Source organism: Monodon monoceros, unplaced genomic scaffold, assembly GCF_005190385.1.
Source record: "Monodon monoceros isolate NGI ecotype Baffin Bay Population unplaced genomic scaffold, NGI_Narwhal_1 Super_Scaffold_2, whole genome shotgun sequence".
In the NCBI taxonomy this organism is placed as follows: Eukaryota; Metazoa; Chordata; class Mammalia; order Artiodactyla; family Monodontidae; genus Monodon; species Monodon monoceros.
Window position 1 is genome coordinate 20,557,654 of NW_021703776.1, and position 24,508 is coordinate 20,582,161.

The 24,508-nt window shown below is 42.2% G+C and overlaps 2 protein-coding genes across 16 annotated transcripts in view; one reads left to right on the top strand and one right to left on the bottom strand.

Moving 5' to 3' along the window:
• The window catches only part of PHTF2 (putative homeodomain transcription factor 2), a 163,361-nt gene extending 144,789 nt beyond the window's left edge, over nucleotides 1-18,572 (top strand). For 6 of the 15 annotated variants that reach the window (XR_003795132.1, XR_003795143.1, XR_003795144.1 and 3 more), the window contains 7 exons: nucleotides 10,417-10,631; nucleotides 11,066-11,200; nucleotides 11,489-11,619; nucleotides 13,304-13,420; nucleotides 14,679-14,835; nucleotides 16,955-17,163; nucleotides 18,341-18,572. The gene's annotated coding sequence lies outside the window, so the exon portion shown is untranslated. Of the gene's footprint in view, nucleotides 1-3,042; nucleotides 3,143-6,105; nucleotides 9,514-10,416; nucleotides 10,632-11,065; nucleotides 11,226-11,488; nucleotides 11,620-13,303; nucleotides 13,421-14,678; nucleotides 14,836-16,954; nucleotides 17,164-18,340 lie in introns of those variants that run through there. The other 9 variants (XR_003795136.1, XR_003795137.1, XR_003795139.1 and 6 more) reach the window with 7 other exon arrangements.
• MAGI2 (membrane associated guanylate kinase, WW and PDZ domain containing 2) overlaps nucleotides 18,537-24,508 on the bottom strand; it is a 1,340,884-nt gene continuing 1,334,912 nt past the window's right edge. Inside the window, exon 22 of the mRNA XM_029233155.1 lies at nucleotides 18,537-19,208. Within this exon, the coding sequence (XP_029088988.1) occupies nucleotides 18,559-19,208 (650 nt within the window). The 3' untranslated portion in view covers nucleotides 18,537-18,558. The remainder of the gene's footprint in view (nucleotides 19,209-24,508) is intronic.

Below are 24,508 nucleotides of genomic sequence, written 5' to 3' on the forward strand. Positions count from 1 at the left end.
TGCCATTTAGAGACAAAATAGCCTGTGTGCTGATGAGAAAGATCAGAGAGGGACAAAAGGATGCTTGCAGGAGAAAAGAGAATAGCTGGAGAATTGTCTATGAATAAGCAAGAGGAATCTAGTGCAGAAGTGAGCAGGTTGACATTTGCTAGTAGCAAAGACCAGAAATTCATGGTAAAAGGCTTGGAGGCAGAGTATATGGGCACATATACAAGTGTAGCTATGGTGATGGGAACTTCTACTTTCTCACTGAACTAGGAAGCAAGGACATCTGCTGAGAGCGAGGATTAGGAAGGAGGTGTTAGCGATTTGAGGGGGAACAAGAAGGATGACTATTTGAGGAAATAGTCATCCATGAGAATGGGATGGGAATGGCTCCCTCCCGGGAATGGACCAGGGAATGTCAGTCTGTTTGCTTGACAGCATACAAGGCCCACCTGACCTTAGTGGTTATGAATTTAAGGAGAGACCAATCAGCATGGTTGGGTGTTTTTCACTGACCACAGTCAGTATATGTGGAGCTAGGCAAGATATATGCAGGGAGCTGGATTGAACCAGGGTTGTGGTTTAGGTAAGTGAATGTACAGAAGAAGAGAGGGGCGAGGTGCAAGGGAGTGGTTGTGGTGATTGACCATGGAATTTAAACTAGGTCAGATCCAGCAAGCAGAAAGTCAGTAAGGATACAGTTGGATTGAACAGCCCCATCAATCAACTGGATCTAATTGACATTTATACAGTTCTCCTCTCGCAGTAGCAGAATACTCATTCTTTTGATGCTCACATGGACGATAGAACACATTCTGGGACATAAAACATACCTTAACAAATGTAAAAGAGTAGAAATCTTACAAAGTATGTTCTCAGGCCACATGGAATTAAACTAGAAATCAGTAACAGAAAGATAGCTGGAAAATCTCAATCTTTGGAGATTAAACAACACACTTCTACATAACATATGGGTCAAAAGTGAAGCCACAAGAGAAAATTTTAAAGTAAATGAAAATGAAATTACAACATCAAAAATTATGGGATGCAGTAAAAGCAGGGCTTAGAGGGAAATTTATAGCAATGAACGCATATATTAGAAAAGAATGATCGAGTCAGTTGACATGAGATTTAAGGCTAAACATTTTATGGAGGAGCATGGAGAGGTGCTGAAAGTGATATGAGATGCAAGAAAGACACTTACCCTCATGGAACAAGAGAAGTAGGAGAGAAAACAGCCACCACTTGAGAGCCTGCAGGGAAAGCAGTGTCCCAAGGGGAAGCTAGGTTCCAGTGAGAGCACAAAGATGCAGGAAAGTTCAGAGAAGAAATTAAGGTTGTGGAGATTTTGCTGATGATTTTCAGAGAGCTCCGTGGAAGGGTTTCAGGGAAGGGGGTCAGAAAAAGGAGTGTCAGAAAGGGGTGGGTAAGAGTTTGAGGGTTAAAGGATGCCCAACCAAAGCAAGGTTAAGGGACAGGATGAGTTGGGGCAAGTTGTCCTGATGCTGCAAGAAGGGAGGTGTAGGGGTCTCCTGGGGACACAGAGTTCTGTTGTCACACTGCATTGAGCTGGCAGTAGAGTGGCTTTACTCTGCGTGATCAAGTCTCTTCTGACTGCTGCCGATGGAGACCTGCAGGGGGCACTGTTTTCCTGAGCAGGGGAAACCATCCATGTCTGAGTCCACCAGAAAGAGTATGGGGATGAGTGGTGGTTAGGGTCTTTGAGGTTCCAAGGAAGAGTGAGTGACATGTGTGGCGTACCTTTGTCAAAGGAGGTTTATTGTAGGGATACTCAGGGAAGTAAGGAAGACAGGGAGCTAGGCCTCAGAGAGAAGGGTATTGCTGGTTAGAAGACTGATACAGTTATTAATCAGACATACGTTTAGCGGCTATGCTGACAGACTCAACAGTGTTTCAAATAAGCAAGTGTCTTTGACTCATAGTTTAGTGCTTAATCCTTTTGTGAAACAGCTGCTCTTGTCTCAGTTTTTACTGTTACCATTGCTGCTCATTCTCATTTCATGTTTTGTATTCAAATTCTCTGAGAGGATATCCAGTCAACTGCCCCGTCTAATCTACCCCTCCCTCCCTCCCTCCCTCCCTCCCTCCCTCCCTCCCTCTGTCTTTCCATCCCTGCACCCATCAGTATATCCAGTCATTTATTTATTCATTCATTTAGCAAGTATTTATGACACCTGAAACTAATATAATACTATATGTCAATTATACCTCAAAAAAAAGCTTCTTTCAAGAAACAAAAACAAAAAAACAAATATGATGGAGCACTTACTGTGTTTCAGGAACTGTTCTAGGAGACCAAAGTGATGAAAGCAGATAAAGATGAAGCTTACATTCTAGCGCATATAAACAAAAAATAAATGCATGAGAAGTGCTATGGAGACAAAGCAGAGTAAGGTGGAGAGGAATATTGAGAGAGAGAGAGGGAGAGATCAGGAAAGAGCTCTCTGATAAAGTGAGCAAAGGCCTTGAGGGAATTGAGGGAGGAAGCCATGCAGATATCAAGAGGAAGAGCATTGTGAGCAAAGGAAAGAGAAGGTGTTTCAGGAAGAACAGGGAGCCAGTGTAGCTGGAGTGAAAGGAAGGTGGAGAGGAAGGAGGTGAAGTCAGGTAGGTGTGTGGAGGGAGGGCGATGGATGCTGAGCATAAGCGGGAGAGTGACAGAGTCTGACTTGTTTTATTTAATTACAGTCGTAGAATTGTATTCAGGTTCATAAGTGATTAATTTTCTTTCTCAAAGTCTAAACAGAAATCCTATTCATATATAGTTTTTTGAAGTACAATTCACATTCAGTAAAATTCATCCTTTTGAGGATCTGCAGGGACGCCACCCCTGCAGAGAACAAAATTCATGGATGCTCCAGTCCCTTAGTATATAACCTATGCAAATCCTCTCATATACTTTAAACCACCTCTAGATATCTTATAGTACCTAATACAATGAAATGCTATGTAAATAGTTGTAAATGTAGTGTAAATGCTATGTAAGTAGTTGCTGGGATGCTGCAAATTCAAGTTTTGTTTTCTGGAACTTTCTCAGTCCCCCCGCCCCTCCCCCCGCCGACCCCCACCGAATCCGAGGTTGGTTGAATTCACGGATGTGGAACCTGAGGAAAAGGACAGCCGACCACGTAGTTCTGTGAGTTTTGACAAACACATGGAGTCGTGTGACTGTCACCACGGTCAAGATACAGACGAGTTTCACCACTCACAGAGTTCACTTGGGCCCCTTTGTGGTCAGCACCTCCCCTCTCCACAGCCTCTGGCCACCACTGTCCTCTTTCCTGGCCTTTTAGTTTTCTGTCTTCAGAGTTATGGCTATAGAGCATCATACAAATGAAACTATACATTGTGTAGCCTTTTGAGCCTGGATCCCTCCACCTGGCATAGCGTATTTGACATTCATCTGTGTTACCATGTGTGACGGTAGTTTGGTGGTTTTTTTTGGCCACACCGCACAGCATGCGGGATCTTAGTTTCCCGACCAGGGATCAAACCCGTGCCCCCTGCAGTGGAAGCGCAGAGTCCTAACCACTGGACGGACGGCCCAGGGAATTCCCTGGTCTTCTTTATTGCTGAGTAGCGGTTCATTGTGTGCATGTTTCCAGTTTTAGATGAATAAGAAATAGAGTCACTATAAAAATTCACGTACAGGTTTTTGTGTGAACATAGGTTTGCATTTCACTTGGCTAGGTACCTCAGAGCAGGATTGCGGGGTCATATGGCAAGCGTATTTTACCCATAGAAGAAATTGCCAAACTGTTTTCCAACGTGGTTGCATCGTTTTGCATTCCCACTATCAACGCATGTCACTTTTAAAATTTTAGTCATTTTAGTAGGTGTGTAGTGATACCTCCTTGCGGTTGTAATTAGAATTTCCCTAGTGACTAATAATGTTGGGCATCTTTTTTAATGTAATTATTCTCCTTCTGTATATCTTCTTTGATGAAATGTCTTTATAAATATTTCATGCCTTTTATAAATTGATTCTTTTATTACTGAATTTTCAGAATTTAAAAATATATATATTTAGGATACAACTCCTTTATCAAATTTTTGTTTTGCAGATATTTTCTACCAGTCTATGACTCTCTTTTTTCCCATTTTTTTTAACAGTGTCTTTTGAATAGCAGACATTTTCGATTTTTACTTGAGCCCAATTATCAAATTTTTAGGTTTCACATTTTGGTCTATGATCCATTTTGAGTTAAATTTTATACACAGTGTGAGGCATGCATCAAGGTACATATATATATATATCCGTTGAAAAGACTGTTCTGTCTCCTGTGAATTGCCATGGAGGTTTGTGTCTGGATGTGTTTATGGGCCCTTTTCTGTTGCATTGACCTGTGTCTGCCATTTGCCAGCACCTCACAGTCTTGATTACTGTAGCTCCGAACTTCTGCCCTGGGGTCAGTTCTGCCTCTGCCCCCTCCCCCCACCCCAGGGTACCTGGCAACGTAGGGAGACATTTTGATTATCATAATTGGTGGGTGGAGGTCAGGGATGTTACTAGACATCCTATAACGAATGCACAGGACAACCTCCCACAACAAAGAATTATCTAGTCCCAAATGTTAATTATGTGGAGTTGAGGTGCTCTGTGTAGCTTTACAGTAAGTCTTGGAATGAGATAGTGTGACCCAAACAGAAGCAATTTTGGAGGAGTGGGGAGAATATTATGAACGTACGAGGTTGCTGTGAGGATAAAGCTAAACAGTATATGTAAAAGTGCTGGGCACACAGCTTATGGTAATTAAATGCTAATTTCCTCATTATTTGTTACTGCTCCTGACCTTGACCAAGTTTTCTCCTCTTTGCAGTCCCTTTAGTGTGACTTCTGCTCTTGTCCAGGGCCTACATATTCGATTTTGAGACTCTCACCATGACAAGTACTCTGTTAATAGAGCCCTGCTTGTTTCTCCTTTGCACACACATATCGCGCATGACCTGGGGTAGGGCCTGGTATTTGCCGTCAAAGCAGTGTTTCTTTGCCCTTTGGTCACCTGCTCACTAAGGAGGTGTGCACGGTAAAGATGCTTAAGATCTCCTCCCAGCAAATTTCAAGTATATAATACAGTGTTATCTACTATAGTCACCAATGCAGCTTCCTTTGTGAAGGTGGTTCATTCTGGTGCTAAATGGTCTGATGTATTGGACAAGAAGGTGAAAGCCTCAGGCTTTCGTGTTCTGTGATGGCCCTTCTGGGTCAGGTTGCCAAAGATTAATGACGTTGCTGATGACTTTCTCTTGTCTTATGCTTATCCTGTGCTACATGGCCACCCTGTGTGGGCCCCTTGGCCAGGATGGACCTCAGAGCATTTGCTACACCTCCTCCAATCTGCAAATTTCCCCATGTGTGACATTCATTTAATTATTCTGTCGTTCATTTATATGTGCCAGTTATGGTGATATGTTCAAGGGTTATAGTAAGGAAGAAGATAGAAATCATTCCTGCCCTCACAGAGTTTACATTTTGACTGGACCAGAGGCATTAAGTAGCTTAATAAATACTCAGTAAAGGTTTGTAAAATAAATTAGTTCTCCCATATTGTTTATATAGTGTGAATTAATTTACATTTTGTCTATGCTGCTTTCATGCTAGAACGACAGCTGAGTGATTGCATCAGACACAGAATGGCCAGCATAGCTCAAAATATTTATTATCTGACACTTGACAGAAGAAGTTTGCTGATCCCTGTTTGGATGCCTCAGATTTGTTCAGAAGATAAGGTCATTCAGGGATGCCCTTTGTGTTAAGGGTGAGGAGGGAAGCAGCACTGATGGAAACCACATGTGGTCACAGCCTCTCATGGATATGATGGTTCATGGGAACATCTTCTTGTCCAATACATTGATCCATTTAGCCCCAGGCTGGACCACCTTCACAATGGAAGCTGCATGGTGACTGCAGTTAATAATATAGAATTGTATACCTGAAATTTGCTGGAAGTAGATCTTAAGCGTTCTCACCACACACACACACACACACACACACACACACACACACACACACAAAAGTTAACAGTGTGAGGTGATGGATGTGTTCATTAACTTGAATCATTTCACAATGTGTATGTATATCAAATCATCATGTTTTACACTTTAAATATATACAGTTTTATTTGTTGGTTATTTCTCAATAAATCTGGAAAAAACCTCAAAAAAAGCTGGAAAAAGTCCCATGTCACCTTATACTAAAACTGTTTCTAGGAGAGAGGAGGAAATATTCTTTCTTCTCATGGAAAAAAATACAAAAAATACTCTGAGTCAGAAATGTCTGTTTGTCCACCAAAATCTGTCCTCCCAATTTCATAGTGTGGAGTGGGAGCTGCCAGACAGCTGTCCAGTCAGGAACTGCATTTCCCAGAGTCCTTTGTGTCAAGTGTGCCCATGTGACTAGTTCTGACCAGTGGAATAGGAATGGGAGTGACCTGCCATTTGTAGGCTGGGACTTCAATGGAATGCTCACTGAAGCCCTCTTTCCCCTTTAGCTCTCTGGATGTAGAGGGCTCTGAGGTTCTAGGGCAGGACTTCTCAAAATTCTGTGTGTGTTGGTGTCACCCATATCTGGAGATCTTCTTAAAACACCGGGCTGGTACAGTAGGTCCAGGGCAGGGTCTGAGATCTTGCATTTCTAACAAGCTTCCAGGGGTTAGTGGTGCTGTTTGTGCTCAGACCCTCTTTCAGAAGCAAGCAAGGCTCTAGGGGATGGTGGAGCCATAGAATGAAAGGAACATGTCTGAATCACTAAATAAGGAAAATCTCTGTCTTCAACCAGCAACTCCTGGTCTGTTACCTGAGTGAGAAATAAGCCTTTGGAGGTGGGAGTGGATTTATTTGTTACAGCAGCCAGTCTTCTGGGAGTGGTTCAGACGATTCACTGCTTCTGTTTGAAAGTGTCTTGGCAGAATAATTTAGGACAAAATCATTGCTGGCTGCTCCACCCCTTTAATGTGGGTGCCTGTTCCAGATAACTCCTTCGTTTTTTAAGATATCTATACCTAACTATATTTTAAGACCTACCAAGGCCTTACACCATTAGCTCCTTGATAATAACAATGGTTAAGAAAAAAAAAAATCTGGGTTTTGTATTTGTTGACTTTGATTAAAAACAGAGTGAAAATGTTTGGGGGTGGGTTGTGAATGATCTGCTTCATCTGGCAGGAAGGTTAGTGGAGAGCAGACCATGAGGGTCTTTGATCCTGAGGGAGTTCAGGTAGAGTCCCTTAAGCAAGGGGCCAGCGGGTGAGTATCAGGGCCCTGGTACAGGCTGCAGGGCTGAGGTTGGCTGGAGGAGTCGAGCCCAAAGTGTGGTCACTCAAAGGCTGCTTGACACGAGTGACAGGAGCCTGGGCAGGGAGTCAGATGGGATACAGGTGTCTGTGTGTGTGTGTGTGTGTGGTATTGGGAAGAGTTGCGGTTGGAGCAGAGAGGCAGAGGGAGTCTGGACTAGTCCAAGGCCAAAACCCGCAGGGGCCTTTTGCCTGCTTCCAGCAAACATTTACAGTGGGGAGGTCAAGTTCATCTGAGGGACCCTGACCCGCTGGACCCAGTGTGCTAGAACTCAGCTAAGGATGCTAGTGGAAAGTCTCTCCCTGGGTTCTGAGCAAGGAAGGCTGGAACAAGAAGGCTTGCCCTGTCTCTGTTGCTCTCTGGTCCTGACCTTACCTTCATGAAATAAGAGCCAGAGCTGGGTCTTCTCAAGGCCTGCTGGCTTTGGGACAGAGCTGGGCCTGAGCAAGAACAGGAGAAAGTCAAGGGGAAACAGTTACTGGGTTTATTTTGGGTAAAGCACCTGGTTGAGTTGCAGAAGCTAGCCTTCATTCCAGGTGGTGTTCAAATAAAAACATCAAGCCCTTCTTTCAGAATTTTGTAAAAATAGCAGCAAATGAGAAAAATTGCAAAATGTTTACTCTGACTAGTCAGGGCCACTTACCATGTTGAAAGCCATTTTTATTCAAGGGAAACTGTATTGGATTTAGACATAAGGCCGGTTTTTAAAAAAATTATCCAACCTTCAGCAAGTATTTCACTGAGTGCCTGTTATATGTCAGGCACCGTGTGGGTTAATTGTAGAAACACAAGATGAATCTTCAATCCACATCTTGATGATGGAGAAAAGAGCAGAGAATCTATAAGAGTTGTGAGCCTGTTTACTGATTAGATACCTGCCCAGGAAAGCTCTTCGAAGAGTTGAAACACACCAGCAGGGCCTCCTGAGTCCTCCCGGAAAGGCTGGTGGCTGCCTGAGACAGGAGCTGGGAGAGGCTGAGCTCAGTGTCGGCAGCCTGTGGGGGCTGCAGCCTCCATCAGAGGATGGAGAAGAAGGGAGAGAGGCAGGGAGCAGGGAGCATAAAGGTGGTCTCCCCTCTAGCCCCGTGTTCTGTATGGGAACCCACATCACATCAGGTCGTCCTGCCCAATGAATACCTACCAGTGGCCTCCTGCTGACTGTTGCGTGGAGGCCCAAGTGCTGGCCAAGGCCAGTTAGGCCCTGTGAGATCTTGACCCCGCAGCTCTCCAGCCTCCTGCAGGCAAGTTCTCCAAATCCTCTGCCCTCAGGTGACTGGCTGCTGTCGGGCCTCAGATTTGCCACCTTGGCCCATGTGCCCCTTCCTCTAGGGTGGCTGAACCATCCCGGTTTGCCCGGGACTGAGGGGTTTGTTGGGATGCCCACTCGCAGGTTTAAAGCCAGGACCGTCCTTGGCGAACTGGGGAAGGCGTGCGGTCTCTGTGGGGTGGGTAGTGCCTGTCTAGTTTAAGATTATAGTCTCAGCCCTCTGCACACTGCCTGGCACATGGCTGACACCTGATAAATATCTGTTGAGTGAGAATTCCAGAGCACCACCGCAGATGTTTTTATGTCCCTCAGTTAATAAGAACAACAATTTAAAAATGTGTATGTGTCAAATATTTACCCTGTGCTCAAGTCAGAGTCCCTGACTAGTTCTTGGCACCATGACAGGTGCTCACGTCTCCTTATCTCTCGCCTGGAGGATGTCAGTACCTGCCAGAGTGTCTCCTACCTCCACTGTACCTGGACAGGACTGCCAGGGCTTCCTCCCAGAGCACAGGGCTGAGTTCATCTTCTTTGCTCAGAAACCTCTAATGACTCTCAACTGCTCCCTAACAGCATTTGTGATCTGCTTGACCCTACCTGTGTTTATCCTACTCTCTCTCTCTCTCTCTCTCTCTCTCTGTGTGTGTGTGTCACAGTGTCAGTCAAAATAAACAATTCACTGTTTCTCTAACCTACTTCCAAGTTTCTGAACTCTGACTTCCCTCATACTGTTCTATCCCTTACACCTCCTCTACCTTTTGAAATTCTACCCATCCTTCAAAACCCAACTGAAATGCCCCTTATCCAGGGTGACTTCTAACTGCCTCCAACCATTTCTGCATCCTACAGAGTCCAGCATCACCACGTCATGCTTGCTGCTTTCCGTCTTGATCGCCTAACTTGAGAATAGGGGCTGTGTTCTGTTCACCTGTAATGTTTTATATATAGTAGGTACTCAACACTATTTAAAAACTTTTATTAAGCTGAGTTAAGTAGGTTTGCCCAAGTGAGTGCTCCTTTTGCTTCACGTAGCCCCTAAAATAATCTTATAAAACTCTAGGTCTGATTTCATTTTTAAGTTGACATCCACATTCTTATCACAAATTTAAATATTGTAAAGGATGTATTTTCTCTTTTATATATGCTTTAAGTATATTTTATTTAAACCTTATAGTTGTAGATTTAACTCATTCAGCTTAATGGAAAATAACTGCCATATAATCTAACTGGCAAAGCCAGTCTTTGTGGTCAAGCCAGACAAATAGCCAAACCACAAATTCAATCAGAAAAAGTCTGACTTTATTTTAAAATTCAGGTAAACGTGGGTGCTGATTCTTAGATAGATAGGAGCCCTACCAGGGCTCTTGGATTGAAGGAAGGCATTGCCTACATCAATTCTTACTGATACTCTGTAGTTTGCTCTCCTGACTGTCCCTCAGGAGGGCTGCATTCTCCAGTTGTCACTTTGTTTAATGCCCGAGAGGTTTTACACTTCAGGTTGATGAACCAGAGTAAAATTTAGGTTAGGTGATAGGTCCGCCTTTCTTCCATAATGCGAAGGGTCCTTGTGTAGGGCAACTGGGAATGGGCAATTGGCAGTCCGTAGGTTTGAAATGCGTAAAAATGGAAGTTGAAGTTCTGGAAATAGATTCCATTTAAGCCATCCGTGCCTGTGTATCTCCTAGAAAGACTCTCTGCCCCAGGAACGTGTGTTCCTCAGTGTGAAGGCAGTTGACCTAGGAAGAAATCATAGCGGAGGTTGCATTTCCTTTCACATGGATACACCTTGTTAGGGTTTTAGAAAATTTACCTTCCACTCAATGACGAAAGGTCACTCTGTTGCTTCACAGGATTCCCAGGTTCTTCCAGGTGAAATCACTCTCCAAGAGGCAGTTTTATCAGAAGAAAAGATCACAGAAAACTCTCAGAACCTTTTAAAACAGATACGGCTCTCATTTGTGGTTGCCAGTTACCCTCCCCAGGGTGGTGGGACAGACTTCAACTTTTCTGGAGTGCCTGATCACTGGGCTGCCTGGGTGATATGCCGCCAAATGCCCAGGAAGAGGTCAGTGTAATTCTAGGTTGTTGCTCCATTTTTTATACCCAAATGTTTACAAACTACAGCTGCTATTACCACCAATAATCATAATCATCTCTACACATTTAATTGGTGCCCTAAATAAACTAGACATGATGCAGAATCACGCACTGTCATTAGACATAGTGCTCTTACTAGTTTAAGACTTGGAAAGCACTCTGGTGATTTTATAGGCATCGTGTCTGGCACTATGGTTAGCTGAAAAAGAAATCTCTATTAAATCCAAATTCTTCAGCGATTAGGTCACTCGATTTCGCTGTGAGTTTGGCCTAAAAAATAGTATCAGTAGGGCAGGGGCAGATTCATCTTTGGGGATCCCCAAGCTTGGGGGGAGACTCAATATGAAAGAAAATGTAAAATTTCAAGTAAGCTTTAGGGCTTATGCAAGCTTGTTTCTTCAGCTTCACAGCAAACGCACCTCTACTGCAGGAACATCAATCAGGTTTCTGGTCGAGTGCCTGACGCTTGGAGTACACATTCGAAGCTCTTCTAGGCACGTACAGACCTCAGGAGCCACACACTTCACAGTTTCTGGGGTGTGTATGATGCACTGCTTGGAAGGTGAATCAGATCCTGATGAAAGCGAGGGATTCTCTGCTGAAAGCCTGGCTGTTGTTCCAAGACAGAGGCTGCAAATTGGTGGGCTGTGGGCCAGACTCTGTCTGCAGATGGCTTGTGGTAGTGTCTTGTCTTCCTGTTCAGTGTTTCTTAAAAATGTGAATTAAACCGGTCAGACTTTAAAAAAAAACATCAAATTTCATATAAAAAGCTGATTTCTTTTTTTTTTCTTGTTTTTTTTTTTTCCTCACTTGGGAAACTGAAAGTTCCACAGTGGACTTGGACTTGACAAAATGACAGCTTCAGAGGAGGGATGTGCTTGTTGCTCCGCCCAGTCTCCACCTGGCTCTCTTCGCTTTTTATTTTCCGGCCTGACCTTGGAAACATGTGATTCATGGTGAGACCCATGTCCTTCCAGGCCAGGCTCCTCACTTGCCAGGCCCTAGTGCTGCTCTGCCCCTGCCCTAATCTCTTTGGTCTCTGACTTGTGGTCTTTTTGATGCCCTAATGACTTTTATTTTCTTTTAGAATAGTAATCAGATTTGCAAAATTAATATTTACACGTCATTTTGTTAACTACATTGTTTTATGTGTCTTTTGCTTTTTCAGCTTGCACTTGGCCATTCTCAGATTAGTTCATAAAGAACGACATATATTTATTGTAAATATCTCAAATTTTGTGCTTGATTTCACACTTTGTATCAGCTTCTTCCCTTTTCTAAGAGTGATACATAGATTTAATTAATTTTTTTTTTGGAGATTTAATTTTTAAAAAATTATATTGGAGTAAAAAATAGCTTGGGAATTTTAGGTCTCCTGTTGACATCTGTGGGAAGTCTTGACAGCACTAGGGTTGAGAACTGTTTCTTTGGGTTGTAATCTCCTTGATGGCAGGGTTGTCATCATCCTATTACTATTACTTCATAGAACTCTCTCTTCTCCCTAGTGTAGGTATTGTAATATGTTGCAGATGGTTTTCTTGGCCATTCATTTTGGACTTTTACACTGCTTTTCACTAAATGTTGGCTTCTGCATAAACTTGGGATTTTGCATGACAAAATTTCAGAATTAAAAGGAAAACATGTGATGGAATTTACTGGTAATTGATACCTTAAATCCTTTTTGAAAAAAAGGCTCAGTATCAATCAGTGTAGCAAGCAACAGAAACATACTGCCAATTCATAAATGACGTAGTCAGCTGACAGGCAAATACCAACTAGATTGTATACAAGAAAACTCTCAAGTTTACTTGGGTGAGGCAATTTCACTGTATTTAAAGTCAAGTTTCAAAGAAGTCCTGTTTGGGGCATTAAACTTATCCTTTGAAAAATCTGTGAGAACTGCAGTTTTTAAAACTCAAGTCAACTTCCAGTAATTATTTCCTTCAAATTAGCACTGCCGACAAAAGAGTTTTGTGCATGGTCAGGGTTGGCTAAGTTTAGAATAAATTTAGTGGAGTAAATGAATTTAAAAAGTAAGCTGGTGCAAAACGTGAATTTGGTTTTTATCTCTGTTAGGAGAAAAGTTTTCTTAAAATGTTGAGCTGCCTTTGATAACAGATTTTAAGTTTCTTTACCTTTTAAGTGATCTGATCTGTATTTGCCTTTGAAATCTTTTACTGCCACTTTGGTTAAGTGAATATTGTTCCACAGTGACCTATGATCCTATATGACCAAGTGTTTTAAAGCTTTTTGATTTTTTTTTTTTTTTTTTTACAAAACTTCCCAAATCAAATCCTAATGAAGTTCCTTTAACCTCTAGCTAACTTGGAAATGCTTCCAAGGGTCCCTGAAACACCCCAAAGAGAGATATCAAACTAATTAGGTTCATTTGGTAGATTAAATTACATGGGAAGTATTGTCAAATGAGTAATAAGTCTTCTTAGGTTATATTAATGGGAAAATGTTATTAATATAGGTGTTCTAGAAATTATATGGAATTCTTGAAAATCTGGTATCTCCTGGTAAAATTATCAGTCATAATTCTAGTTATTAAAGTGTTGTATGTCACAGCAGTAACCAAGTTTGTCAATTGCATTGTAATCATATTTTAAAGGTGCCTTAAATCTTTTGTCATTATAGACAGATATGGTTTCACTCTGATGCTTTTACAAAAATGCTTCCTCTTCAAGAAGATTTCCAGAAAGGACTTTTTGACAAATACAGGTTTCTGACTTTCAGACCATAACACTGAACTGGGTAAGAAATTAAAGAATTCTAATGGGAAACCTGATGGCTTCATAAAACTGTTAACAGTAGGACTGAGTGAACTGGTGACTATGGCTATAATTTTTATGGTTTCTGTCTGAGAAATAATTGGTTTTAATCTGTGTTTTCCAGATATAAGGAAACCCTTCTCCTAAGCTAATTATGACTTATAGCAATTTGGTTAATTATACCTTTGTAACCAGAATTGAAACATTTATCTTGCCTCTCTATCTGATCCCTCCAGAGATCGGAAATGCATAGGTTCCCAGTAGCTTTATCAGATAAATTAGGAAGGACAACTCCTAACAGGTGCAGGAATCTCAAGGTATTTGGGGACCGTGAAAAAGGAAGAACTCACCTAAATCTGTAAGACAATGTCTGTGACAAGCCTTGGGCATGACTTTCCTAGCCCTGAGAGGCCTTTTAAAAGTTCAATCTGACATAAGCGAGAGAGTGGCATGGACATATATACACTACCAAACGTAAAATTGCTAGTGGGAAGCAGCCGCATAGCATAGGGAGATCAGCTCGGTGCTTTGTGACCACCTAGAGGGGTGGGATAAGGAGGGTGGGAGGGAGGGAGACGCAAGAGGGAAGAGATATGGGAACATACGTATATGTATAACTGATTCACTTTGTTATAAAGCAGAAACTAACACACCATTGTAAAGCAATTATACTCCAATAAAGATGTAAAAAAAAAAAGAGTTCAATCTGAGACTCCTTATAAAAGTTCTAGCAAAGCCATTTTTTTTAAAAAAGAAAAGCCTATATGATCAATTACATTTATATAAATCATCAGGCCAAGTTTATTGAGACTAGACTTACTTTACAAATTGGTCTTAATTTGGCTATATTTGGTAGAAATAAGGGTAATTTTAGAAGAAGTTATGTTTCAGTGAATATTAAATTCTAGTTTTGTTGAGGTCTGCATTTACTGCCTAAGACTGACTTCTCAGATAGTTCCTTGCTGTTATTAATTCCTTGCTGTTATTAATGTTAATATTAAATTTAACTGAGTCTTTAATAGGACACTCTTAAGTCTGTTTCTGAAGCTTATATCATCTATCTTTGGATGAAGATCAGATGTCCCAAGACCTGTAACCAGGTCATTATGTGTACTGGAAAAAGACATCTTTTAAAGGATCTTCTCCAACCTAGATGGAAAGACCCTTATCAGGTACTCTCCACTAGCTCATGCACAGCAAAACTGAAGGGAATTGACTCTTGGATTAATATTTTCACATAGAAAGGGCCCCTGCACTGGACTGGTCTATAGAGAGGGCTGCTGATGTCAAAATCACCTTAAAACAAGGCTCAAACAGAGGAGAAACTACACTCATACCAGGATGAGAAGAAGACAACATTGGAAGTAGACAGCTGGCCTAAGATGCTGCACCTGACCCGTAAGATCATTTATTGTGTTTTCTTGACTTCTTGGACCTTTGTATAAGAATCAAATGTTTTTCTATCATGGGCATGATCCTATGCTTGTTTTAAAATTCAATCCAGTCGTTGGGTTTGTGACCTGTGTCTCATACTTCTGGGTTACCTTGGTGGACTTCTCCTGTCCAAGGCTCTGATTGGTTGGCTCTTAGGAAATTTATTCTAAAAGAAAGAAATTATAGTTCTGTTCAGGACACTATTGATATTACTAGGTGGGATCCCCTCACCTGGGCAATTAATACTACCTGCTCTGACCCTGGCCATAAGTATGAATTTTCTTTTAAAGTCACTCAAGTTCAATCAGAGCAACAGGCAAAATTTCAGCCAAAGCATATAACCTCCCAAAATTATGGGATGGATTTATGTGGTTAACACTAGGCTGTGGTCATTTAAGTTTAAAGGCTCCCTATGTTGGGTACAATTAAACCATACTAAGGATAACCAGCCTAGTGACACGAGGAAATTGGGCTGGGCGCCTTATGGGACAATGCCAGTATATGATTTCCCTTGGAGGCAAGGATTGGTACAGAACAAACTAAGTCAGACAACCTGGGGATATGACTAATGGAAGCTCTCGACTTAAATTCTTACTTATGACCTTACTAATACTGCTAGCTATGTTATTTGCATATTGCCTGTTTTACAAAATTGTTGTTTCCTGCGTTATCACGTGTGTCTGAACCTCTGATGAAATGATGACTAGGTGACTTGAAGCAGTTGACCACATATATAGTTCTATATGAGAACAGTGATTTTAATAGTGTAACTCTAGATTGGAAAGAAGCAGCAAGAGGGAATTTTTATTTCCTGGACTGTAACAGACTAGTAAGACAGGTGGTCCAGCGACTTTTGACTACTGTTAATAAGGCCTAGTCCAGTAATAGCACACTGAGTGGCCTATCAGTGAAATCCTCGCCTGACTTAGGAATGAGCATTCCTAGCACCATGGGACGAAACGGTCATGAAATGCCTCCCAAACCATGGTTGAATTTATGACCATGAGGGGCCCTGCCAACTAAAAACTGGCACTTGCCGTCTGCCTCTACAAGGATTAGGTCACTAGCCACTGTAGTCACTGACCTTCAGCACCCCCTGAATGGAGGCCAGGGTGGAGATCAGGAATGAGCACTCTGTGCTCTGGCAGAACAGGTCTTTGGATAGTTAGATATTTTCAGGAAAATATTGTATGAGTCCAAATCTTGCATCTCCTCATATCTAGAAAAGCAGTAAAATCATTAATGGGGACATGTGCTCCTCGTGACTAGCAGCAAGCCTCTGTGAAAATGTGTGCCTGACTGCACATACCCCCGCTTTGCTAAAATCTTATATAATACCTCTCCCCCCACCTCTTTGGAGCAGTTTCTCAGAGCTATCTGAAATGCTGTCTCCTGGGCGATAGTCCTCATTTTGCCCCAAATAAAACTTAACTCACAACTCTCACACTGTGCTTTTTTTTTTCAGTCGACAACACGCAGCCTATATAGTTGGAAAAAGAAAATATTTTTGGATATATATTTTATTTGACAGTGTTTTAGAATATCATACAGTAAACAAGATTTCTGTAAAAGTTAATTTATCCATAGTGGTGCGTTTCATAAAAATAGTTGCTCACTTACAGTCTTTCTGTGACTATTAATACATGTAATTATATTTATAGAGATACAGCTGTACAGGGTAAATTCACAGCTAACACTACACAGAAATATTATTTGGAATGGGGTTTAGATGATGTGCTGTCTTCACAGGTTATGGATTACAGCTGCATAAAGCAATTACTGCACAAGTAGTAGCTGTGAACTGTGCAAATCAGAATTTATGCAAGTGTAATCTCAATTTTTTTATCCTTTTGTAACACATGGAAAATAAAGGTCAGAGGATACAGTACCGGGACGTGCAGCTACACTACAGAAGCATTGTCCAAAACCAGATTCAATAAATTAATGGCAAACTATACTGGATCTGTAGTCCAGGGGAGAAAGAGAGTAATTGAGATTAAACCAAAAGTACTGTAAACTGCTACATGTGTTTGTGCTTTAGTTTATGATGACTAGGTTTCATTTTTGGAAATTGCTTTTACAGGCTGCAAGACTCTTCACTTGAGGCTTTCAACCATATTCTCCTCTTGTCAAACAACTAAACTACACCTATGCTTGATGGAAATTAAACAGCTGGTGCTCAGGATACTACAAAGAGAGGGAAAGAGTCAACCCAAGGAAGCTGTTACATGTGACTGCCTGTGATGGGACCTGATCTCCCTGTTTTACTTATTTGACTTCAGGTGCAGGGAGGTAAGGCTTATTTGCATTTGAACTCCTGTAAAGGGCAGAATATGGGGAGGATGACACCTCATTCATTCAGGTCATATTAAAGAGAAACTGCCCTCTGAAACATTTGCCTTTTAATATGTGCAGCTACAAATAAGAATGCATGGATAATTTAACTGAAGGTAAAATTTTACAAAGAAAGATCAAAACAGCAGAGAAGAGAGGCAATCCTTAGAGTTTTACTGGGGTATCTACCATGGATGAGGAAGATAAACAGAAAGATCTAGACAAAAAAGCAAACCAAATGGAAATAAAAGGAGAAATAATAAGACATGCTAAAAAGATCCATGTTCTTTAATGAAAAGAAATGGGTCATACTAATGATTTTTTAATATCAGAGAGAGATTCATTGTAATCGGAGAAATACAGGAGAAATACTTTGCCTCTGCTCTATCAAAGTGAAAATGAAGTAATGGAAGACAGCAAAATGAGTGAAATGTAACGTTGCTGTCAAAGAAGCTGCTAACTCTGAGACAACAGGAAGGCCTTCTCATAAAGGAACTGCAGCGTTGCCAATCTCAATTTAACAAATTGTGGTCCTTTAGTTATAAAATTCCTATTTTAGATGAAAACCAATTAAGATCTATGAGCTAAACTGCAAAATTTTGACTTACAGCAGACTGTTCCCTAGGATACAATTTTTAAAACGTTTTTTTCCTACCACTGAAAATGCACAGAAACGTGATTACAGAAATGGCAGTAAAAATGGCATCACACCAATGAATTCACTAGATTTCTAATTTATCCTGCAGTATGCAGGGGACATTGCTGCTAAAACTGGTGATGGTGCCATAAGTGAGCCATGGAAACGTGTCATGGGTGAACAGTTCTGAATGTTTCAAAGAAACCTTTTAACCCCTGTCTAGATATGTCCAGAACAATTTATTTACAACTCTTCAGATTAAAAGATATAATCTTGTTTCAGTTTCAGCTTGCTCCGTGCAGTTTGATTTTTAAGGCGATATTCCAGTTTGTGATTGCTCTTAACTTACTTGTCCAGTTTCTTGATATGTTTCTTGATATAAAGTTTGGATGACATCCAAATCCTTCATGCAGTGGGGGAATTTTGTTCTTTCTTGTTTTACTAAAGCTACACTGCACTCTCTGTGATGTTCTTCATGTTATTTTGGTTCTTCCATAGCTGCCAAAGCCCCCGCAGTGGAACTGGGAGCTTTAGGATCAGTTTGGGTCTGCCGTGGATGCCATGTGGACCATGCTTGTTGGACACGTGGGACTTCATGTCGGTGCTCCCAAGCCTTGGTGCCTTGTGGATTTTTGCACGTGACAGTGAAAATAAATTAAAACACCATGAGACGGAACCTAAGAATGGCCTGCAGGTATTGAGGCGGGGCAGTGGGCTCATCTGCCTGCGGCCGAGGCGCCGGGTTTGAGGATGCCCGGCAGCTTGTCGGAGCCTGGCACCTTCCAGGGCCCTGGCGCAACAGCAGCCTTGCGCACAGGGGTTCCCCCCGGGGGCCGCGTGCCCTGCCTGGGCCCCGCACGTGTGCCTGCCCTGCCCTCGGCCTCGCGCACACCCCTGCCGCGGCCTGGGCCCACGAACGCAGGTGCCACTCCAGGGCCTTCGCGCCGGCCGAGCTCGGGGCCCACTGCCGCATGCAGCCCCTCCTTGCTGCTGGCCCGCGCTGCGTCCACTGCTGTGGGCCCGGGTGCCCTGGCCTCTGAGGAGGGCCTGCTGGCCTCAGGCTGCCCCTGGCCACCAGGCACCTCCGCGAGCCTCGGCTGCACGGCCCGCTGCGGGCTTGCCGAAAGCTCACTCTGCTCCCCGAGGCGCTGCTTCTTCTGGCTGCCGGCTGAAAGCTCCTTTGGTTTCCTAACGTCGTGTTCCCTTTTGATATCCCAAGTTGGGTCTGGGCTTATCTGGTTGTTAGGGTCGGATGGTGGGGCTGGATGTGATGGAGAAAATGGAGAGAGGACGTCCTCGAGGGAGGCGCCTACTTCCGGCAGACCTGGGGAGGCAGCAGCGGGAGAACTCCAGGAGCTGGAATCGTCTGTGGGGCAGGAAGCACAGGCGTTAGAGCCGTGCAGCACATGCTTTTCACACTCCTGCAACCTCCCTCCACATTGGGAATGAGAGAAGGCAGCCAGGGGCCACTCCTCTCAAGGTCCCAGGCCACTGCCACCCCCGCCCTCACTGCCAGGAGGGCAGCTGACCTTATCCCTGGGGATTCTGTGTTCCCCATCCTCTTTACACCACCCCTTCCCTCTTTCAGTGTTCAGGAAGGTGGTTACAAAGCTCAGGCCTAACCCATCCCTTTGCCTTGGCCCCTTCTAACTTCCTGCAGTGTCATCAGGTCTGCCAGCCCTGTGTGGATATCTGACTTAGGAGCACCTGAACCAGTGGTTCTCAAACTCAAGGATACATGTGAATCACCTGGGGCAGTTTTGAAAAGTACAGATTCCTCAGCCAAGGAACTTCTCTGCATTTTTAACAGGCACCCAGGTAATTCGGAAAATGGTTGGGGGAGTAACTTTCTCAACCATTAGGTGTCACTCAAGACATAATTCTTAGCTACCACCAGATACAGAATTTGGATAAATTCATCTATAAAAAGGTTCATTATTCCATTCAGGGACGGAGGTGGTCAGCCAGAACGGGCTTGTGTGGAAGGATTGGAACCCTTTTGTGAGGTTTTGCCTGCAGGTGTTAGAAAGTTTTGCAGAAACTTTGACTTCCTGGATGGACACCCTTTAGGAGCTCTTTCCCATATTTATCTCTCCAACTTTCCTTTGAGGTTATATTGTCAAACTTGTGTTCCAAGATTCAAACAGGTAATATGAAGCTGCCTATTAGATGTTCAAACTTTATGGTTAAAACACAAATTATTTTATTCTGCAAGAACCTGATGTTGGTTGGAGACAAGATGGCAGAGTGAAAGGACCTTGAGCTCACCTCCTCTCACAAGCATGCCAAAATCACAACTAACTGCTAAACAACCATTGATAAAAAAGACTGGAATCTACCAAAAAAAACGATATTCTGCATCCAAAGACATAAGAAGAAACCAAGACATGGTAGGAGGGGTGCACTCGTGATATAATCAAATCCCATATGACCCAGGTGGGTGACCCACAAACTGGAGAATGATTATATCACAAAAGCTCTCCCACCAGAGAGACAGCTCTGAGCCCCATGCCAGGCTCCCCAGCCTAGAGGCCTGGCATGGGGAGGTGGAGCCCCCAGAGTATTTATTTGTCTTTGAAGGCCAGCAGGGCTTGAGTGCAGGAGCCCCACAGTCCTGGGGGAAACGGAGACTCCACTCTTGGAGCGCACACACAAGGTCTTGTATGCAACAGGACCCAGGGCAAAAGGAGTAACTCCATAGGAGCTTGGGCCAGACCTACCTGCTGGTCTTGGAGAGCCTCCTGCAAAGGTGGGGGGCAGCTGTGGCTCTTTCTGGGGTCATAAAAGCTGGTGATGGATACAGCAGGGACCTATGTGAACTCTGGCTGGAGGCAGAGATTTTGGGCCCTTGGCACCAAGACCTGGTCCCCCAAACAGCCTGTAGGCTCCAGCACTGGGATGCCTCAGGGCAAACAACCAACAGGGCGGGAACACAGCCCCAGCCAGCAGACAGATAACAGCCACCCAAGTCCAGGAAGCGCAGAGTCCCATTAGGACTAACCCAAGGAGGAACATGCTGAGACACAAAGCAAAGAGAAAATATTAAAAGCGACAAGGGAAAAGCAAAAAATTACATACAAGGGAACCCCCCATAAGATTATCAGTGTTTCTTCAGCAGAAACTCTGCAGGCCAGAAGGGAGTGGCAGGGCATATTTAAAGTGATGAAAGGGAAAAATCTACAACCAAGATTTCTCTACCCAGCAAGGATCTCATTCAGAGCTGATGGAGAAATTAAAAGCTTTACAGACAAGAAGACACTAAAAGAATTCAGCACCACCAAACCAGCTTTACAACAGATGCTAAAGAAACTTCTCTAAGTGGAAAAGACAAGGCCACAACTAGAAAAAAAGAAGTATGAAATGGGAAAGCTCACTGATAAAGGCAGGAAATCATCCACACACAAATATGATATCAAAATCAGTAATTGTGAGACGAGGAGAGCACGAATGCAGCATACTTGAAATTAAGAGATCAGCAACTTAAACAATCATGTATACATACAGACTGCTATATCAAAACCTAACGGTAACCACAAACGAGTCTATAATAGATATACACACACACAAAAGGAATCCAAAGACAACACTAAAGATAGTCATCAAATCACGAGAGCAAAAAAGGAAGAAAAAAGACCTACAAAAACAAATCCAAACATTAATAAAATGGCAATTAGAACATACATATTGATAATTACCTTAAATGTAAATGGATTAAATGCTCCCACCAAAAGACATAGACTGGCCGAATGGATACAAAAACAAGATATGTATATATGCTGTCTACAAGAGACCCACTTCAGACCTAGGGACACATATAGACTGAAAGTGAGGGGATGGAAAAAGATATTCCATGAAAATGGAAATCAAAAGAAAGCTGGAGTAGCAATACTCATATCAGACAAACTAAAGACTTACAAGAGACAAGGAAGGAAACTACATAGTGATCAAGGGATCAATCTAAGAAGATATAACAATTGTAAATATATATGCGCCCAACAGAGGATCACCTCAATATATATGGCAAATGTTGAGAGACATAGGAGAAATTGACAGTAACACAGTAATAGTGGGGGATTTTAACACTCCACTTAAATCAATAGATCATCCAGACAGAAAATCAATAAGGAAACACAGGCCTTAAATGACACATTAGACCAGATGAACTAAATTGATACTTAAAGAACATTCCATGCTAAAGGAGCAGAACATAACATTCTTCTCAAGTGCACATGCAGCATTCTCCAGAGTAGATCACATGCTGGGCCACAAAGGAAGTCTTGATAAGTTTAAGAAAATTGAAACCAAATGAAGCATCTTTTCCAACCACAACACTATGAGTTTAGAAATTAACTTGAAGGAAAAAAAATGCACAAACACATGGAGGATAAACAATCTGCTACTAAATAACCAATGGATCACCGAAGAAATCAAAGAGGCAATCAAAAAATACCTAGACAAATGAAAATGATCCAAAACCTATGGGACACAGCAAAAGCAGTTCTAGGAGGGAAGTTTGCAGCAATACAGTCTTACCTCAAGAAACAAGAAAAATCTCAAACAATCTAACCTTACACCTAAAGGAACTAGAAAAAGAAGGACAAACAAAACCCAAAGTTAGCAGAAGGAAAAAAATCATAAACATCAGATCAGAAATAAATGAAAAAGAAATGAAGGAAACAATAACAAAGATCAATAAAACTCAAAGCTGGTTCTTTGAAAAGATAAAATTGATAAACCTTTAGCCAGACTCATCAAGAAAAAGGTTAGGACCCAAATCAATAAAATTAGAAATGAAAATGGAGAAGTTACAACAGACACCACAGAAATACAAAGGCATCCTAAGAGACTACGACAAGCAACTATATGCCAATAAAATGGACAACCTGGAAGAAATGGACAAATTCTTAGAAAGGTACACTCTCCCAAGACTGAACCAGGAAGAAATAGAAAATATGAACAGACCAATTACAAGTACTGAAATTGAATCTGTGATTAAAGAACTCCCAACAAACAAAAGTCCAGGACCAGATGGCTACACAGGCAAATTCTACCAAACATTTGGAGAAGAGGTAACTTACACCTATCCTTCTGAAACTATTTCAAAGAACTGCAGAGGAAGGAACACTTCCAAACCCATCCTATGAGGCAACCATCACCCTAATACCAAAATCAGACAAAGATTCCACCAGAAAAAGAAAATCATAGGCCAATGAGCATAGAAGTAAAAATCCTCAACAAAATCCACAAACTGAATTCAACAACACATAAAAAGGATCATACACCATGATCAAGTGGGATTTATCCCAGGGATACAAGGATTTTTCAATACCCACGAATCAATCAGTGTGATACACCACATTAACAAATTGAAGAAAAAAACCCAGATGATCATCTCAACCGATGCAGAAAAAGCTTTTGGTAAAATGCAACATCCATTTATGATTAAAAAACTCTCCGGGCTTCCCTGGTGGCGCAGTGGTTGAGAGTCTACCTGCCGATGCAGGGGACGCGGGTTCGTGCCCCGGTCCGGGAAGATCCCACATGCTGCGTAGCGGCTGGGCCCGTGAACCATGGCCACCGAGCCTGTGCGTCCGGAGCCTGTGCTCCGCAACGGGAGAGGCCACAACAGTGAGAGGCCTGCGTACCACAAAAAAACAAAACAAAACAAACAAAAAAACTCTCCAGAAACTGGGCATAGAGGGAACCTACCTCAACATAATAAAGGCCATTTATGACAGACACACAGCAAACATCATTCTCAATGGTGAAAAACTGAAAGCATTTCCTGTAAGATCAGGAACAAGACAAGGATGTCCAGTCTCACCACTTTTATTCAACATAGTTTTACAAGTCCTAGCCACAGCTATCAGAGAAGAAAAAGAAATAAAGGGGATCCAAACTGGAAAAAAAGGAGTAAAACTGTCACTGTTTGCAGATGACATGATACTATAATACCTAGAAAATCCTAAGGATGCTACCAGAAAACTACTAGAGCTCATCAATGTATTCGGTAAAGTCGCAAGATACAAAATTAATACACAGAAATCTGTTGCATTTCTATGCATTAACAATGAAAGATAAGAAAGAGAAACTAAGGAAACAATCCCACTTATCCCACTTACCATTTCATCAAAAAGAATAAAATACCTAGGAATAAACCTAAGGAGGCAAAAGACCTGTACTCTGAAATCTATAAGACACTGATGAAAGAAATTGAAGATGACCCAAACAGATGGAAAGATACACCGTGTTCTTGGATTGGAAGAATCAACATTGTCCAAATGACTATACTGCCCAAGGCAATCTACAGATTCAGTGCAATCCCTATCAAATTAGCAATGGTATTTTTCACAGAACTAGAACAAAAAAATTTTTAAGTTGTATGGAAACACAAAAGAGCCCAAACATTCAAAGCAATCTTGAGGAAAAAAAAAAAAAGAGCTGGAGGAATCAGGCTCTCTGACTTCAGACTAAACTACAAAGCTACAGTAGTCAAAACAGTATGATACTGGCACAAAAACAGACATATAGATCAATGGAACAGGATAGAAAGCCCAGAAATAAACCCATGCACCTATCATCAATTAATCTATGACAAAGGAGGCAAGAATATACAATGGAGAAAAGACAGTCTCTTCAATAAGTGGTGCTGGGAAAACTGGTCAG